Below are 19,946 nucleotides of genomic sequence, written 5' to 3' on the forward strand. Positions count from 1 at the left end.
CGTTTGGGAATCAACAAGACCCGCACCACTCCACTCCATCCTCAAAGCGACGGGCTCGTCGAGAGATTCAACAGGACACTAGCTGAACAGTTGTCCATTTTAACATCGAGTCATCAGCACGATTGGGACACCCATCTGCCTCTGGTCTTAATGGCATGTCGCTCTGCTATTCAGGACTCGACCTCATGCACTCCGGCCCTGCTCATGTTGGGTAGGGAGATTAGAACCCCTGCAGAATTGGCCTTTGGGCGGCCCCCCGATGCCCCTCCTGTTCCTCCTGGACCCGAATATGCTAGACAGCTCCAGGACCGTTTGGACTCCGCCCATGCGTATGCCAGGAGGCACCTGGTGACCTCAGGGGTGCGGCAAAAAAGGGCATATGACCTGCATGCTCGGGGCTGCAACTTTGGGGTGGGGGATCTAGTTTGGGTTTACAGCCCAGTCAGGAAGAGAGGAAGATGTCCTAAACTGGACAGCCACTGGGTGGGACCATGCCTGATATTAGACAAGCTGGGAGAGGTGGTGTATCGAGTGCAGTTACCTCCACGGGGGCGCAAAGTGGTACTGCATCGTGATAGGCTGGCCCCTTACCGGGGCTCCGCGACACCAGTGGGTGTTACAGTACTTCCTGCACACAGCAGTGAGACTCACAGGGGGACAGAGGGAGTAATTGGACCAGCTGATATGGCCAGTAGTGGCCAGCAGGTGACACCGCTGCCCGACATCCCTCAGGGTGTGCATTCGCAGGACTCAGTGGAAGCGTCACCTGAAATCCAAAATCACGTTGTCCTCAGGGGGCGTCCTAGGAGGGAGAGGAGAACCCCAGTCAGATTTAGAGACTTTGTCCTCGGGGTCGAGGACTTCAGTTAGAGGGGGGTAGTGTAACGTGTTCAAAATGCTGTTCTGTTAGAAATAAGGATGCTTGTAATGTTAGTGTTTTACTTTATTCATGTTATGTGAGTCAATGTAATTTGTTGCTCAAGTTCAATAGGGAACAAGGCTCCGCCCCTTGGGGGAAGTCAGGGGAAAACTGGGAAGTGAGGGGAGAAGAGTGCCTCGCTGGTTCAAGTGCGGTTCTCTGTTAAGTCGGGTGTGTACGGCGTGGGCTGTGGCCGACAACAGCCTTTAATAAACACCCTTGGTTATGTAAAACTGTCTCGTCCTTGCCTGAAACGCTACACTGTTTTGTGCCATACATAATCCTTTGGAGATGAATCGTCTGCCTAGTCAAGTGGATGCTGTTAAATGTGCACAAATGGCGAGCTGACCAGTGCTCATGGACCCGTTTCCCATTTGAACCGTAATTTTAAACCATCAACTGGTAGGATGTTTCCCGTTTTTTTGGACTCAAAGGACTTTGATTCGTGGAATTGGTTGATTTTTATTTTTATTTTTTAGCTTCTGAAATGGAGAGACTTTGTTTTTTTTGTACTTGAACTGATCGAGAGAAGTTTGACCAACTCTTTAAACTGAATCGTTTGATTCACAAACTCTGATCAACTGAGTCGTTTGATTCATGAACTTTGTTCAACTGAATCAATTAATCTTGCCAGCATTTCCAATCCATATTGTTGAACATACTCTTTACTATTGAAAGTAAAGGTGGTTTATTGGAAGGAATTATAAATCGCGTTGTGTTTTGAGTCAAATCCAATATATAATTACATTTCTTTTTGTACATTTTAGGTTAGGGCGGGGCGATATGGCTGAAAACTGTATCATGATATAAGTGTTTCATATCGGTCGATATCGATAATTACTTATAGTTTTTTATGACCCATTTAAAATAAGGACCAGGAGAAAAATAAATGGCATTTAAAATTTTTATTTTAAACTTAACCTTCCTCTGATTCATAGGTGTCTGTGATTGGCAAAGGACAAAAAAGCAGGAAAATATAAGGCGCACCTACCAGACGCGGCGACAGCATATGATTATCCCGGTAGTTAGGACATCGCACAAGATGTGTATCGACACAGAAAACATTTCATCACTGGATAGGTTTTGTTGGTTTATTTAAAGTGTGGTTTATGTCAGCTGAATGTGCGGAACGCTTTTCAGAGGAGATAAGGCAACATTATTTTAGTATACATTTATAAAAAATACATTTTTGTCCAAAAATAACAAAAACTACGACTTTATTCAGCATTGTATTCTCTTCCGGGTCTGTTGTGAATCTGCGTTCAGGACTCTGCAGTGACGCTGCTGACGTAAGACGCTGCTGACGTGTTATCTGGTGCACCCGAGCTTCGTTTACAGTCTGAGGGAGACGCACGATGTAAACAAAACAATCTTCGCAAACATGTCTAAGGATTTCTACTCAGTGGAAGACTTGCATTTTTTTTGCCCATCCATATTTATTTGAACCCGAATACTACACGGGCGAGAACACGTCAGCAGCGTCACTGCGGAGTCGTGAACGCAGATTGACAACAGACCCGGAAGAGAATAGTGTACACTAGAACACTAGGTGGTGCTATAACATCAAAAAAACATTAAAAGGGCTACGACCACCTGACCGTGACTTGGAAAATTGGTATGCAGTGTCTTGGTCCAAGGAGCCATGTATCTCTTTGAGGTATCTCAAAAAATATGTCAGCCATCGGCCAATGAATTTGAGCACCTATTAGACTATATTATCGGAGCGTATTATTGGAACAAAACTCAATGGGCATATTCAACTCGTTATCCTAGAGGTCTGTAAGAATTTTGAAAGAAAGCGGCCACTAGTTGGCGCTAACAAATTTTATGGCTCTGTTATCACGTGGTGTTACACACATCAACACAATATATGCATATCATTTGATAGATCTTCTCATACTGAACAACTTTGCCTATAAAACCACTACTGTCAATCAAATCGTTCATTAAATATTCACGATTATGTTTAAAACCTACTTTTGCAAACTAGTCCTAGGTTTTTCGCCCGATCGGAATCAAACCAGTCTAGGACAATCTAGATCAATAATTATCTACAAAAGTTTAACTTTTGCATTTAGATGGCTATAACCGGGTCAATTAGAAAAGGGGCGTGGCAAAATACACTCAAAAGCTTATAAATCCTAAAGGAAAACTCAGAACTTTGCAAAAATGGTGGACATGTGTCATAACATCCTTAACAAGCATGCAAAATATCATGGAGATCGGACCATAGGTGGCGCCATAACTGGTAAAAAGCGTTGAAAACCATATTTCCTATGGTAAATTGTCTGTATTGGCTGTAAATGGTGTTTTTCCATCTATGATGTCAATGGTTAAATGCTTGCTAAATAAATCTTAATGTCTTTTGATGCTAATGTGCTTAAAGGCCCTAAAAGCTTGAACCCCGATAAATGCAGCTCGCAGCTTTAATTATTATTGAAATTCATGTTTATTATTGGAATACATGTATTCATCCTGAACCATACGGTACGGACTAGAGGATGGATACCCGAGCCCGACGGGCCGGGTTCGGACAGATATTTAGAAATGATGTTCGGGTTCGGGTCAGGCTCGGTCACATCACCGCGATAAGGCATTGAACATTTTAAATTTAAAACAGCTTATTATGTAGGTAGCCGATGTGCCTGATGCTTTCACTTGATGCAAACGTTCGTTTTTGTGATTAAAATACATGTAAAATATTACCATAACATCTGTCTTCCTGTGTGCGGACATTTGTTTATGTAGCCTTGACAACAAAACACGTGCGTAATGTGCGCGCGCCTGTGTTAAGAGCGCTTGTTGCTCCGCGCGCTGATGCGCTTGTCCTGTTGACATTTCCGATTGCCTTCCTACAGTTGCTTAATAAAAGCGGGCTTTCCACACAAACAAACGTACAATTGTCATTAGAATGAGAAAAAAATGGGATTTGAACTGCCGGTCTCGGGTCGGGCTCGGACATAAATATCTTTATGCCTGTCGGGCTCGGGTCGGGTTCGGTTACTGCTCTGTCAGACGCGGGCCGGGCTCGGACAGAAAAATTTGGCCCGATCCGCACTCTAGTACGGACGTCACAGTTCAGTGCACGCAGTCGCGCGACCAATACAGTCAGTCACAGGAGAGCCACACTCCAAATCCAGAAGGGTGTGCCAATGCAACACTGTTTGCTACCAGTAAAAAGCGCAGAAAAGAAGAGATGATTGATCGATATGCTTACATCTCTCAACCAGTGTTTCAACTGAGGAAATATATCAATAAAACAGCTTGAGAATAATATCTCTTGTAACATCAGGCATTTAGTGTCGACAGCACGAGTAAACACGTGAAACATCACGAACATATAATAAATGCATAAAATAACAGGTGTTCTTTATTCATAATAGCGTATTAAATAATGCTTATAAAACTGAATAATAAAAGTAAACCGTCTGCAATGACGCATGCGCTGGAATGCACCAATAATCCCAATGAACTCCAATCACAAAACATCGGCAGCCCATATAATCTAAATCTGTAACAATCCCAGCACTCTATGCCAAAGCTACAGGGTGATGACCTCAATCCACCTTGAATTATTTACACTTCCCCACGAAGGCAAAATACCTTAACTCGCTAGAGTATGGAACTGATTAAAATTACTTCATACACTAGGTATGACACTGGAAATCTGGCAATTAGATGTTTCAGTAATGAAAATATTGAGCTCAAACTTTTGACCACTATTTTGAAGTTACTTTACTCTGCCTTTGTATTGTCTGAAAAAAGCGAGAAATCACACCAAGCCAAATGACAGTAACTTCCACATTTTTAATATTTGGTTGCTGATCACCATTTACAAAATCATTATAGTAACACCTGTATAAAATATAGTGTTCGTGGCATTTATTTGAGATTATTTACAATTGCTTTGTTATATGGAGTAGTTTGGTAGCCAATTCATTGGATAGCTGACAAGCCTATGTATGCTATAGGCTGCTAGCTAGCTAAATGAAGTAGATTGCAGTGTACTGTATCTAATTTGTTTGTTTGGGGCCGTTTACACATCGCATCTAAAAACACGTGGAAGCTCCTTCTTTCCAAAGCGATTGCGCTCCCTCTGGCGTCTGTCGTTGCTATGACACCATGAACTGCGCTCTCCACATCATGTTGACTGAGCTTTCAATGTTGTTACAGAAAGGGTGAAGCTGATTGGTTGTTTCTTGTCACATGACCCGCGGTGTGTTTGCGGCTTTCTGAAAAGTAAAAAAAAAAAGTCCCTCTTGCTGCACCTGAAAAAGGTGAAACTTTATAATCCCTCGAGAGCAATGGGCCATCCTTAAAGGGATAGTTCACTTTAAAATGAAAATTCTGTCATCATATACTCAAGTTGTTTCAAACCTGTATGAATTTATTTCTTCTGCTGAACACAAAGAAAGATATTTTGAAAAATGTCAGTAACCAAACAGTTACCAGGTCCACTTGACTTCCATAGTAGGAAAAAAAAATACTATGGAAGTCAATGGGACCTGGTAACTGTTTTGTTACTGACATTTTTCAAAATATCTTTCTTTGTGTTCAGCAGAAGAAAGAAATTCATACAGGTTTGAAACAACTTGAGGGTTTTCATTTTAAAGTGAACTATCCCTTTAAACGCTATTAGCAAAAACAACCACTCAACCATTTGCTTTACCTACACTTTTATCCAGGTATTGTATGTGTGTTAATGCATGACACAGGCTACACCATGATTTAAACGCAGCAAACTTTAACAGACAGTAAAACAACGGCAGAATGCAGTAACTCCAGGTTGGCACAGTAACTTCTAAACAACGGCTAAACAAAGGCAGAGTACCGTAACTCAATTAGAGCGATCCAAACAAAGGCAAAAACCGGTAACTGGAGTGACCAAGGATCTGCCTTGGTTTCTCCTGTGCTTTTGGAAGTCATTGTTAAGACAACCCATTATTTTCTCAAAAAACAACGGAAAATACTTATCCACATGATAAAGGAGTTTAAAAATTTAAATTACTCATTTTCGACCAACAATAAAGTCTAAAAATAGATAGCAACTCAATTGAATATTTTGGGCTCTGTTGTTAATTGTAACCTTTAATATTGTAGTAATGTTTAATTAAGGTCTCCCCATATAGTTTACAGTATTTTAAATTATTATTGGAAATTTAAATAATATTGGATGTAATGTAATATAATGAATATTTTGGCCTCTGTTTTTAATTGTAACCTTTAATATTGTAGAAATGTTTAATTAAGTTCTCCCCATTTAGTTTACAGCATTAGCTAAGATCGTTTTTTTTTATCCTTAAGAAAATTTGAATTATAATATAATTTCTTTAAATACATAAATAAGAACAGTTTAATTTAAAAAAGAAGCAATTTTGTGTTTAGTTTTCTGCCCCTGCTGTACTGAACCCGTACCGAACCATGCGTACCGAACAGTCATGTTGGTGTACCATTACACCCCTAATATATATAATGGTGCTGTCAATCGATTAAAACATTTTTAACTAATTAATCGCACATTTTTCTGTAATTAATCACGATTAATAATTTCACATTTAATCTCCATATTAACAAAGAAACAAACAACAAAGACAGTAGTAGCCTGTATTTTAACTATTTGTCTAATGGCTTTTTTATGAAAGAAGACCAGTGAAAGCTATCTTTATTTTTTTATTTACATTTAATAGGCTTTAAAACAATCTTCACATTATAATAAATGTCAGATTTACCTGCCCTTCAATATATCAGGGCTCAATTTTTACTATATTGGCTCAGTCAGACCGGTTCAGATTTTTACTTGCCCTGTCAAAATGGACAAAAAGTTAATGTTTTCATTGTTTTGACCCATGTAACCTTGCAAACAGTGCTTTAATATGTCCAGGTAGGTCTAACAGGTAAATATACAGAAATTGTATAAAGTTATCAAACACGTCACAGTCTTCACTGCATAAATTATAAATTAGATATAGATTAATCCTTATTAAAGTTACAAATGTTATTCAGTCAAGAGCAGTGAGTGATTTTCTCTTTGTCTTTAGTTCTTTGATTTACATCAATGACAGACTTCACAGCAGCGGGTTTATTAGTATTACACTTCAATATCTGATGAGCCCTTATGCACCTGTTACCAGGAGCGATTATGTTTTATGAATAATTTTGAAAAGTAGCCTAAAGATCATTGAAATGTTTATTTTAAAGAAGGGTTTTAGATACAAAGTCAAAGAAGGGAAAGTGAGAAGTTTGATCAAAGAAATTAGGGATTAAAACACTGTGAATAAAGTCATCAGTAGATAAAATAAAGACAAAATAACAATAATTAGAGGCATAACCAGGAAGTCATGTGATTCACACCTTGTGCAGGGGAGACCGAAACTGAATGGGGCTCGTTTGCACTACAAAACAGTAGAGACAATAGACTTATTGGATACTTAGAAGATGACAATAAACATCAGTTCGCATTTTAAAGTCTTCTCAAAATAAAATCACATGACATGATCTTAAACATATTTAAAACTTATTAGAGTATCTTCATATTTGTAACAAGGCTTATTTCAACTTTATTTTCACAAAGATTTTGTAAAAATACATTTATAATAACAACACATTTAAGCTCATTATAACTATTTTTTCTCTGTGACAATAATTAATTCTGACTTAATGACAACATCTAACAAGTGTCTGCTTTCAGATGAGACCATACTTATGCTTCAGGCTAACAGGTTGAAAGCAACCGGATTTTCAACCCAGCACTACAATATTGCAATATTACAACCTTGCACTGGGCTATTGCTAGGGTTGCAGAGATTACCCAGCATGCCAGGTTCCACAACAACTGTACTGTAATTAACTTTTCCCACTTATTCATCTTTATAAGTTTGTATTGAAACATGCAGCAGTAATGCACAAACTGCTTACTGTGATCAAACTTATCTGTCAATCTAATCACCCCATTCAGTGCAGCAAGTAACTACACAAGATACAAGCAGTGATGAGCACTTTCAAAACACTGCTTGGTAAACCTTAGCGAATCTTTTGTGTTCAGACTGCCAGTCAATGATTGAGGCTTTGTTACATCACAACTGTTTCAATATGTCAATGGTTCTAGACTAGATAATGATCTCAGTAAACCTAGAAAGTGTCTGGTTTTGTTTTTGTTACCTAATCTCAGATCAGTTTGATATGTTTGTAGACATCATAAAAAGGAAGAGTAGTTCATTGTCTCTTATTGGCCTGATTAAGCAAACACACAAAACAAACCCAATGCAAGGTTGTTGTAATATTAAAGGAGTGCAGGGTTGAAAAGTGGTGTGTTTCTGACCCAGCATTTTGAGTGTGTACTGCTTTGAGTTGAGTTGTAGTAATAAATACACAATTTCATGTTGTGTGTTTTCAGCCATGGCGTGTGCTGGGCTTCTGTTCCTGATGTTGATGTCGTCCTCCTTCCTCCTCTCCACCGTGAGCTTCTCATTTAATGACCTGGACCCAAAAACTAAAGAAAAAGCCACTTTTTATTTGGAATACATTGAAAAGATTGCAAAAGCAGCCAGTCCTTTTATATCGCTGATACCAGTTTGTGGGTCTTCTATCAATAAAGTGCTCTCTGCAGCGTCTATAATAAAGAAAAAAATAAATCCTGAGACCACATTACAAGACCTCATTTATGAATTTGACAATCTTAATTCTAAACTTGACCAATATCACGTAGAGCAGAAGTGGGAGACCTGGGCAAGTGGTGCTTACCACAAGCCAGAGATGAATATTAACGTAGCTTGGAAAATGTTGAATACTACGCTGCACAGTGCTAAGGAGAAAAAAGATGACAATGAAAAGGCAAAGCAAATGGAGGAATTTATGAAGAACTACAAAAATCATCAGGACGACACTAAGGAATTATGGACATTGTTGATTGCAAAAGGAACTAGCTTCATAAATCGCCTAGGAGATCTACTGGCTGAACATGTTAATTGTCATGAAAAGGACATCAGACAATATACTTTGCTCATTAATAAACTTATCTACAAGGGGAATACAATGAATCAATTCTATTATAATCTCAAGAAAACAGAGTCTCAAGCAAAGGTTGATGAGGCAGCTGACATTGCATATGACGCAGCATCAGCTATGTTCAAAGTTCACAAGAAGTGCATTGAGAGCAGTATCAACTACATTAATAAGGATGTGTTAACACTCATCGACAGAACCAAAAAAAGTTCAGCTCTAGCCAAAGAAGTCTGGTCATTTCTGGTGAAGGAGTATGACAGGTACGACTGGATGGTTGTTGCATTTAAAACCAAAAAATCGAATACACCCATTAAGTTGCTGAACAGTCACGTCTTGACAGGATTTACTGAGGAGAAAAAAGAGGGTACTAGTGTGGCTGTCGCCAGACAGATGAAAGGGACTCACAAAAAGACAGCTTTAGTCAGACAAACCATTGGCAGGTGCATTAAGGGCCTAGTCAAGTGTCATGAGGTAGCAAAGAAACTCGACAAATGTACTGAAACCATGGAAGGAATTCCAGTGACTCGGACTTACACAGCAGTGCATGCCTATATAAGAGAAGCTCATGACAGCTACAATGCAACGAAAAAAACAGATGACGACTATGAAGTCAGTGCTGCTCCCGAAGATCAGGCTCCTGCTGTTTATATAGGGAAGTGTGAGAAATATCTAGGTCTGATGAGTGGCAAGTTTGTTGTTCTGATTAAGAGTGATGAAGAAATAGAAACAAAAGATCCCTGCTCCAAACTGAACTGTGGTGGGGAAGAAAGAGGCAAGTGTGTTAAAGTGAAAGACATGTTCCGGGCAATGTGTGAGTGTAAACCACCATACTATGGTGAGCACTGTGAGGAGAGCTTAGAGGATTACAAGAAGTACTTAAAGGGAGAGATGGAAATTGCGAAGAGGAAGCAGTACTTAGAGGGAGAGAAACAAATGGTGGATAGTAGCAGTAGTTATGTTGGTTCTGGCCAGTGATGCTTTCAACAAATTTCATGAAATGACATGAGCTTGTCATGAGCGTTTTAACTAGATATTCAGACTAAATACATCGGTAAAGCACCAAAAGTCCTAAAAGATTTTATTGTGTGCACAAATTATTATATCCATAATAATGATCTATAATAATGTTTTGTGAACACAATATTAACATGCACACAAATATCAGTATCTGCATTTCAGTGCCTGTGCACATTTGTTAGAATACACGATTGTTTAAGATAATGTTGTTCACAATATATTATTAATAAGCACACACACAAAAAAAAAAAACAGCACAGAAGGGGGGGTCCAATGTGCCCTGATTTATTTACCAAAAAAAAACAATACAATCACTAAGTTTAATGTGTGCCAATTAGTTTTATGCAAAGACAGTTTGCTGAATAAATAAGCAACATTAGGGCCTGCTATGACCCAGGAAACAGAGTAGGTGGCGCTATGAGCCTTCAAGTGAATTTGAATTTTCCAACTGCCGTTAAAAGGAAAAGAAGCAGCTCAATTGAACCAATGAGGTCTGTTCTAGCACGTCAGAAACTTATTAACGCTTCCCCGTGACTTTTAGCACTAAGTTATATATCTAACGAGGGGGTAACAGCGCTGGTTTTGAAGTAATTTAGCCGCGTTTCCACCGAAATTACCCGGAACAATTTGTCCCAGGAACTTTTTTCCCAGGAACTTTTTTTGCCCCAGAACGGTTGCTTTCTGCGTTTACACCGCGGTCTAAAGTACCGGGAAGATTATAAACTGCGCGCGACTGCTCCTCCTAGTCTGCGACGGACAGTAATCAGTTTTGAGCGCCACATTTATAATAAGTATGGAGGAGATTCAAACTGTGCTGCAGTTGTTTGTGATGTATTGCGGACATTGACCGTGAGATGGCTGGGACGAACGCGCAGAAAATCCTGTTACACAAATACGCGTAATAAAGCCTGAACCTCGTCGTCGGTCCAGTGTTTTTTTATAATTAAATTCCATATTTGCAGACAGACAACTCTTAATGCATGAAGCCACGAACCGCAATAGATTTTTTTAAATGCCGGTTAAAATAGAATGCTGCGTGGAGTCCTCCAGTCAATATGCGGCGTGAACACAACCAATCAGCACGTTCAGCGCACAAGTCCTGCCCCCGAAAGTTCCTGAACTTTGAAAAAGTACTACCTCGCCAGCAGGGACTATCTGAGGGGGAAATATTTACCTGGAACTTCATTTAGACCCTGGTTCCTGCGGTGTAAACACACCGAGTACCAGCCCAAAGTTCCTAGTTCCTGGGGAAAGTTCCCGCGGTGGAAACGCGGCTTTAGACTCACAGCTTCATTGTTTATAGAGAGAGATCCTGAACAGACACAGGTAATTCACACACGCAACTGTCAGCTCTCTCTCTCTCTCTCTCTCTCTCTCTCTCTCTCTCTCTCGCGTTTAGGGTTTTATGATACTACTTACTCAAAATACCATTGTTTCTGTGTCGGGCCGGAACTAAAACAAACTTTAAACACCTTTTCCACCTAAATATGATGTTAAAGAAGCCTAATCTGAATATTATTCCCTTCAAACAAACATAACTGAGTGTCAGAGTTCAGGTTCATTTCATTTCATGAGATTTTATGATACCTAGCTTCATGTTCATATTTCTGTGATGATGTATAAACTTCAGAATAAAGAAATGCATCATCAAGAGTTGAGCTGTAACGCAACTGCCAAGTAAAGAGAGCCTCTGTCCACAGGCAGGAGGGATTATATTTCTTTCATAAATTCAAATAAAAAAACTGTATTGCATTCTGTATAACATTTTAGCTGAGAAAGTGTAGGGGGGAAATGTGTTCAAACATAAATGACCAGTTTGTGAACATAATGGGCTGAAATCTGTGGTTAAAGTGTGTGAGAATGTAAAATTACAGTGATGTTTTATTTGAAATTATTTAAAATTGACCTGTGTTTATGCATCTATAGTAAATTTCCATTTCTTTCTTTATTTCTCATTAGACCCCTTGTGGGGAAACAAAGAAAATGCATTTCAGACACATTCCATTCTTATTTTTATTTTATTCTTATTTGTTTGTTTATGTTTTAAAAATGTTAAAATCTTATGATCACCACCTGCCTGTCAATTTGATCAGATTGGAGAGAGTTTAAATGACTTGCTTTTCCTGCTTCAAGCTTCTATCCTAAAATTAATAATAAAAATATTTTTTATTCTCATTGGCATGTCTTTTTATTTGCATGTTTACATGTTTTTAAAATACAATAATAATATTCAACAAAGTTACTATGTATTTTTTTATTATTATTTTTTATGTCTAACATTGCGATTAATTAACTGACTAAAATGTGGTAAAAAAAATAAATAATAATAATAATATATATATATATATATATATATATATATATATATATATCTGTGTATACTCTAAATCAATGGTTCTCAACATTATTTACCTATCAAATAATATATTCCCTGAAGTTTAATATTGATTATTATTCTGCATTTATTATAATTAGGCCTTTTATTATATAGTTACACTACCATTCAAATATTTGGGGTCAGTACAATACTCTTTTAATTAAAGAAACTTACACTTTTATTCAGCAAGGATTCCTTAAATTGATTTGACAATAAATTTAATAAATTGAAACAATTTTTTGGGTGAGTTTCTGTGCTGTAGCCTTTGGCAATGTTGATTTTCCTTTACATGTTGATTACCGGTTAAAAAGATTTGTTACAAAATTCTAAGTTTTACAGGTTTTCAGTTTGTTCTTCCTTTCCTAATACTCGTGCAAAATAACATTTATCCCCTAGTTTTAGAAGATATCCTGTTTTTTAAGACCATATTCAAACCTCAGTTTTCTCACCCCGTGAACATGGTAAAGTTGTTGGGAACATCACATTCACACATGTAAATGGAAGAAATGTAAAAGCTACTTTAATTTATCATGATTTTGTGGGAATATTTCAAAGTTTCAAATACTTAAAGGGATACTCCACCGTTTTTTTTTCATATTAAACTATGTTATTCCCTTAACTAAGACGAGTTGATACATACCTCTCTCATCTCAGTGCGTGCACTTAATCGCTCTGGCACGCCGCGACATTAGATAGCACTTAGCTTAGCCCAGTTCATTCAATAGGGGCCAATCAGAGAAGCTACCAAACACCTCCACGTTTTCCCTATTTAAATACAGTTACTCGAGTAGTGTAATTCGACCTAGGACGGTGACGCAAAACAAAACGTTGCGCTTTTCTAAGCGTGTAAAATGGATAACTATATTGTATGGCGGAATACCATAGCAAGTGCTTGGGAGCACTTCGACTTGGCGCAGTAATATCTTCTGGGAGAGTGAGCGGGGGCCGGTGAGAGGATTTTCCCGAGTGAAGATATTACTGGGCCAAGTCGAAGTGCTCCCAAGCACTTGCTATGGTATTCCGCCATACAATATAGTTATCCATTTTACACACTTAGAAAAGCGCAACGTTTTGTTTTGCGTCACCGTCCTAGGTCGAATTACACTGTGTAATAATTTAAACTGTATGTGGGTCATTCTACGGAAATGTCCATTTTTCAGTCCCTAGCCTTTACAGAAATATTACACTTGAAAAACACTTTAGGTTTACAATTTTTTTTATATTTTAAAATTAACACCTTCTTGAGCCATCAATGTGGCAATATTTGATTTTTATTAATTATATAGAATTCCAAGCACCACAGAAGTGCTCGTCCCCACAGTCATGCACAGAGGGAAAATGCTTTATTTTGAGGTAAAAAAACATTGTTTTCTTCCATTTAAAATACAATGTGTCCATAACTATCAAATATATTATGTAAATTACATTAAAAAACAAAATGCTAAATAAATATTATAAAATATATAATGAAAGTAGTGGTCCCCTGGAGTTGTGTCACTGGTGTTACCGTTTAACAAAAAAGCTCTTATTTTGAAATAACAATCACACTGATGACATCACTTGACTTCCTTCTTCCAATTTCCCGGAGATCTATGAAGAGAAGCCCATGGTAAGTCCACTGTCTCTTTTCAATTATCAGAAATATTCTCATTTATCTCATGATTTCATATGAAGCTTTTAGTTGAAGTCACTGGTATGACCTCTTTTGTTGTTTGGGAATTGTAAAAAACTAGAATATAAATGGATTAAACTACTTAATTTAGTGAGTATACCATGATTGACAACATGTGGTTTGATACCTTGCAGCAGCCATTTTGTAAAATGCAGTTTTCATGAAAATTGTCACTGGTGTTACTGTCACTGGTGTCACCTTCCTTATGGGTAACACCAGTGAAGATCAGTAACACCAGTGACTCCCTTTTATAGATAAACTTTGTTATTCGCTATTTATTTGCTATTCATTTAGTTCTTTAGCATAAAATTGTGATTCTAACTTTTCTTTGTCATTGTTAATCCTCCTTTGGTCAGGTATTTCTAAATTGAGGGTATGGCTAAACTGAGTGCAGCTGAGAAACAGCGACGATACAGAAAGCGTAGGGATGCTGATCCTGAACGCAGAGTAGAGTATTTGCAGAAAAGGAAACAGAGCTATGTCCGTGACATTGACACACAAAAAAGAAAGAGAGTAAGTGATTTGAGTGAAAGGGAGAAGAGATATGAGCGAAAGGCATGGAGGGTCCGTCAGCAAAGATGCAGGCAAAGAGTCAGAGCAGGAGCATTGACCCCCCCCCATCATCACCAGATCACACATCGTTTCAAGGTACAAACTGAACTGTTACAAATACAGAAATAAATGGTGAAACAGTTAAAAAAGTGCATAGCATACAGTACCTCCACACACACACAAAGAAAAATAGTGACAATACTCATACACATACAAGAAAATATTTTGCTTTACAGACAACTACAACAAGGGAGGAGACAACGTAGGAGAGATGCACAAACTGAAAGCAAGTTCAAGAAACTGGCATACGGAAGAAGACTGTAAAATCTGTCAGACAATTTTTTCTCAGGGATGACGTCAGCAGACTGACTACAGGGAGGAAGAACACACTTACTCTCAAGAAGATTAAGAGACAGAGGAGGCTACTGTCTGATTCCTTGCTCAACCTCCACAAGAAATATGTATCTGAGCACCAACAAATTTCTTATGCTTTCTTCTGCCGTCAGAGACCATTTTGGGTGGTTCCACCAAATGAGAGAGACAGAGAGACATGCCAATGTAAGACACATGAAAACTTGCAGTTCATGGCTGACAAATTATACAAGCTTGGCATTTCAGACTCCAGAAACTTAGAGGAAATGTCCGACAGCACTGTCTGCAGCAGCTCCAAGACATGTGCGTATGGTGATTGTTTGGACTGCAAATTGTCAGCCTATCCCTTAAACAGGTCTTCAAGTAGGGTGGTGACTCTGAGCCAATGGTGCCAGGAGAAGGTGAACATCTCACTGCAAAGTGGAGAGACAAGAGTGAGTACAATCACTGTCAAAAAAGATACCCCAATACAGGAGGATGAGCTTGTGGCACAATTCCAGGACCGACTCTTTAACCCTCAGGGGTCTGAGGTGTTTTCTGGGTCCTGGAGGTGTTCTGACATGCTCTAACATTTGTGCTTATTTCTGTTACTTGTGACATTTTCATGACTAAAGTATTATTACACTGCATTCAGCACAAACTCTGCTACAATAATATGTCAGCAGCATGTATGTAAAAGTTTGTAGTTTTGAGATAATAACATTTATGCGTGGTTTGTGAAAATGACCAAAAAAAAAGTCACTGAAATAATGTCATGAAAGACAAACTAATTATTTCGTCGCAAGGCTTTTGAAAATTGTATCACGTAGCCTAGAATATTTGCTCCAAAACTATGTGAAAATCATCCTGAATACTCATTCAGATAAGACAATATATTGATTTAAAATTTGTATGACATGTTTTGTGTAAGAAAGCTTTATGCGAGGAGGCGTTAACCACCATGAATATTGAGTGTTTCACACCTGAGAGAGACAAAGAGCCTCCCATAATGGCCCTATTAGGAGCTCTCAGGCACTATCATTACATTACCTTGCACAAAGAATGAGGAGATTTAAAAAAAAAATGGCTTTTTGATTGTTTGAATTTATTTACAACACAACATCATCCAAAGATACACAACAAATGGCAAAAAAGCACATTATTTAACACACTGAACTAAAGACAGAGACTTAACCAGTCACACACCTTTCCTTTCCTGAAACATAGTGCATACCTGTCATTTCCAAGGTGTTTGATTTTTCACTTTACCTCCTCATGCTCATGTTGAAGTCAGCAGGACGGGTAGCTACCTAAAAAAATATATATATATATATAAAAAAGCTGTGAGCATGCTGATATCAAGAAGAAACCAGGGCTGCATGATTGTGGGAATACATTTTAGATTTCTGGTGAAAATTCCTTTTTAAAATTTACAAAATACACACACACACACACACACACATATATATATATATATATATATATATATATATATATATATATACATATATATATATTTGTTGTGCCTTGTAGGCATATACCTGCACTGCAAAAAATGATTTTCTTACTTAGTATTTTTGTTTTGTTTCCAGTCCAAATATCTAAAAATTATTAAATCAAGAAGCATTTACTAGAGAAGTAAAATGACATAAGAAATTCTATTTTGTTTTAAGATAAAAATAAAGTAATTTAAGTAATTTTTGCTTAAAACGAGCAAAATTATCTGCCAATGGGGTAAGCAAAAAAATCTGAATTCGAATAGAAAACAAGAAAAAAAATCTTAATTCAAATGGAAACCAAGAATTTTTTGCTTACCCCATTGGCAGATAATTTTGCTCGTTTTAAGCAAAAATTACTTAAATTACTTTCTTTTTATCTTAAAACAAAATAGAATTTCTTATGTCATTTTACTTCTCTAGTAAACACTTCTTGGTTTAAGAATTTTTAGATATTTGGACTGGAAACAAAACAAAAATACTAACTAAGAAAGTATTTTTTGCAGCAGGGCTGAATCAAATAATAAGAACAATAGTATAGCAGGCATAGTTAAAAAGGAACACTTCAGTAACACTACACTAGAGAAAAACATATTGATTATCATATGTTACTTCAAATGTTTACATCGATATGACGTTATGAAATGAGATTGGAGTAAAATCATGGTTTGCTTTTCAAACGCACGTCGCGCGACTGCGTTTTCAAACTCTCACAGCGCGTGCAGGGGACATTCACTGAAGCATCGAGCAACAGTTCAATGGCAATATGAAGTTTATGCAACAATAACACTAACTAATATAATTCAGGATTATTTCTTACCTTAAAATCGTTCTTGTCTTCAAATCGCGATCTTCTTCTTCAGATGTAAACCCAATAATCTCACAGCATGTCTTCCAAACTCGACGACTGAAGAGGACTGATAAAGTTTGCCGCTTTGTTGTTGAGGTAATGGGGGCGTTCGCGCGACACATGGACGATTTGCATCTCTATATGTTTTGCGCGTGTGGGTGTGGTCACATTAAAACTAATGAGGAAGGGTTAGAGAAACTGAATATCTTGTTGGTTTTATACAAATTACTTAAACAGAGAATATTTGTTTTCGTTTTGAATCAGATAATTTAAAACTACACACTTAAATGATTATAAATATATAGAGCTCACAAATGTGTGACAAGTATTCGCTGAGTTTTTTTTAAATGTTTAGAGACATGCTCAAGAAAAAAAAGTTCACGAGACGGAGAGGCAGAAAGCACACCCTGTTTAATTTCTTTATTTTACAAAAGCACAACGTTTTGTTTTGATTGTAAGTGGACACATACAAAAGTAGACATCTCACAGATTCTTTTTTCATTTTTATTACAGTTTTTTACGATCGCTATGACAGTTTTTTCAATACATTTAACAAGTTTCCTAAACTCTTAACGCACCAACACACCTAAAAACACAATTGGCAAAACGGTTAATTTCATGCACAAAATCACACACTGTAAACTAAACTCCAAAACTAATTTTCAAAATACAATAATACACTAACACAATACACTATATCTAACAAAACACTGCAAACTTGTTTCAAAATCAAATAATTATTCAAAACACTAACACATGTTCTCTTCCAACAGGAACATTTAGTCAATCATAACACAATGACAAAAAGAACAGTAACATCAGCTGAATTTACAGAAACTGCATTATGTTATGTGTCAGGTCTGCCCTTATACAATAGACAGTTTATTGTATTGATCATAGATTGTGTTTTGCACTGTAGTTTCTTTTGAAGCCTATCTACATTTTTTGTTTTGTTGGGTTTAGTAAATACATGCATTTTGTTGCAGAAATTCAATACAAAAAATGCATGACCATCTCAGAGTAGCTTTCTGTACAGTTTATGAAAAACAGAATTCCTGCAGTAAAGACTTTACAGTATTTGCAAAAGGACATTACTGTAACATATACCTCTCCCTTGTCCTGGTCCTTGCCCCACTCCTCTCCCTTGTCCTGGTCCTTGCCCAACTCCTCTCCCTTGTCCTGGTCCTCGTCTTCCTCTCCCTCGTGTAGGCTTCTTTCTTTCTTTCTTTCTTTCTTTCTTTCTTTCTTTCTTTTTTTCTTTCTCTCTTTGTGTTGCTCCATATTGTTCCTTTTCCACACAAGATCAGCCTAGAGTCCTCTTTTAGAACATTTGATCATGCGATTGAAAGAACCTCAATACCCGAGTGTGCTTCTGGATGGGAATCAGCTGTAATTTATATATGTGCAAAACTTCAATAAGCTGTTTCTCAGAAGCAATGGAATACAATACAGGGCATATATTTGTGTTTCAATTCACAATATGAACAGCTGTTCACTTTGACTTTAGCCTATATTAGTTATGTTTAGAACATGATGTTATCTGTTCTGACATACAGTGTGAAAGCATTTGTAAATTTGGCAGTAAAATTACATTGTTTTGGTATTTGTTGAGCTTGAGTGTAAAAGAAGTTCAAGCATTTTAAATTTGTGTTAACTGTATGCATTTTGTGTCAAAGCAACAAGAAATGTGTTAATTGTATAGCCTACAAAGACTGATGTTGTGCTAACCGTGTTAAGAGTTTAGGAAACTTGTTAAATGTATTGAAAAAACTGTCATAGCAATTGTAAAAAACTGTAAGTCTGTATGACCACAAATGACGGAGTATTTTAAGTTTATTCAGCTGCTATGTGAAAAAAAAACGCGCAAATCACGCCGGCGTGATTGCCGACCCCAGGGGGTTAAATTCAGGAGACACATTTTTAATATTCGCTGGCAGTACAGCCAGTACAGGAATCTCAGAGAGAGCCTTACTGCCAAAGACTGCCTCATCCACGTCGATTTCAGCGAGAACTATTCTTGTAAATACTCCAATGAAATCCAGTCAGTCCACTTTGGGGGGTCACATCAGCAGGCGACCCTCCACACTGGAGTGCTTTATCTGGCAAACCAGGCCCCCTTGCCCTTCTGCACCATCTCCCCCAGTAGAAGGCATGACCCACCAGCTATATGGGCTCATTTGGATCCTATTCTTAATTTCCTGAAAAAGGACCACACTGATGTCCAAAACCTTAATTTTTTTAGTGATGGCCCTGCCACCCAATACAAAAACCGCTTAAACTTTTATTATTTTTTTTATTTAAGATTTATTTAACAGGGACCATGCAAGCAAACATAGTTACAATACAAAGCCTGCAACTGATGCGCAGCATATAGAGTTTATAGCAAGTGCTAATTTTCAACTCCTGTCCCTGGTTGGGCATTTCTAAGAACATTATAAAACAGGAACATACATTAAGAACAGGAAATAATACAAAATTATACATGTACATATATGAACACATATACACATATACACACACTCACACACACACACACACACACACACACACACACACACACAAACACACATACATACATACATAATCATACACAATTATAAAAACAACTAAAAATGCATACAGTTTTGGTTTGACTTTAGCCACAGCTTAATCTTGGACGTGAAATTTCTGAAGTCAGATATGGCCTTAATATCAGATGGTAATACATTCCA

The 19,946-nt window shown here is 37.5% G+C and overlaps 2 protein-coding genes across 2 annotated transcripts in view; one reads left to right on the plus strand and one right to left on the minus strand.

Annotated features, from left to right (window-relative positions):
- Window positions 1-10,225, plus strand: part of LOC307004107 (uncharacterized protein) — a 31,532-nt gene extending 21,307 nt beyond the window's left edge. The window contains exon 2 of the mRNA XM_079623057.1: window positions 8,313-10,225. Within this exon, the coding sequence (XP_079479183.1) occupies window positions 8,315-9,895 (1,581 nt within the window). The 5' untranslated portion in view covers window positions 8,313-8,314 and the 3' untranslated portion in view covers window positions 9,896-10,225. The remainder of the gene's footprint in view (window positions 1-8,312) is intronic.
- Window positions 1-19,946, minus strand: part of LOC307004698 (guanylate-binding protein 4-like) — a 238,983-nt gene that overhangs the window by 130,374 nt on the left and 88,663 nt on the right. The gene's annotated exons all lie outside the window — the stretch shown is intronic.

This window comes from Phoxinus phoxinus (genome assembly GCF_949152265.1).
Source record: "Phoxinus phoxinus genome assembly, chromosome: 9".
Classification (NCBI taxonomy): domain Eukaryota; kingdom Metazoa; phylum Chordata; class Actinopteri; order Cypriniformes; family Leuciscidae; genus Phoxinus; species Phoxinus phoxinus.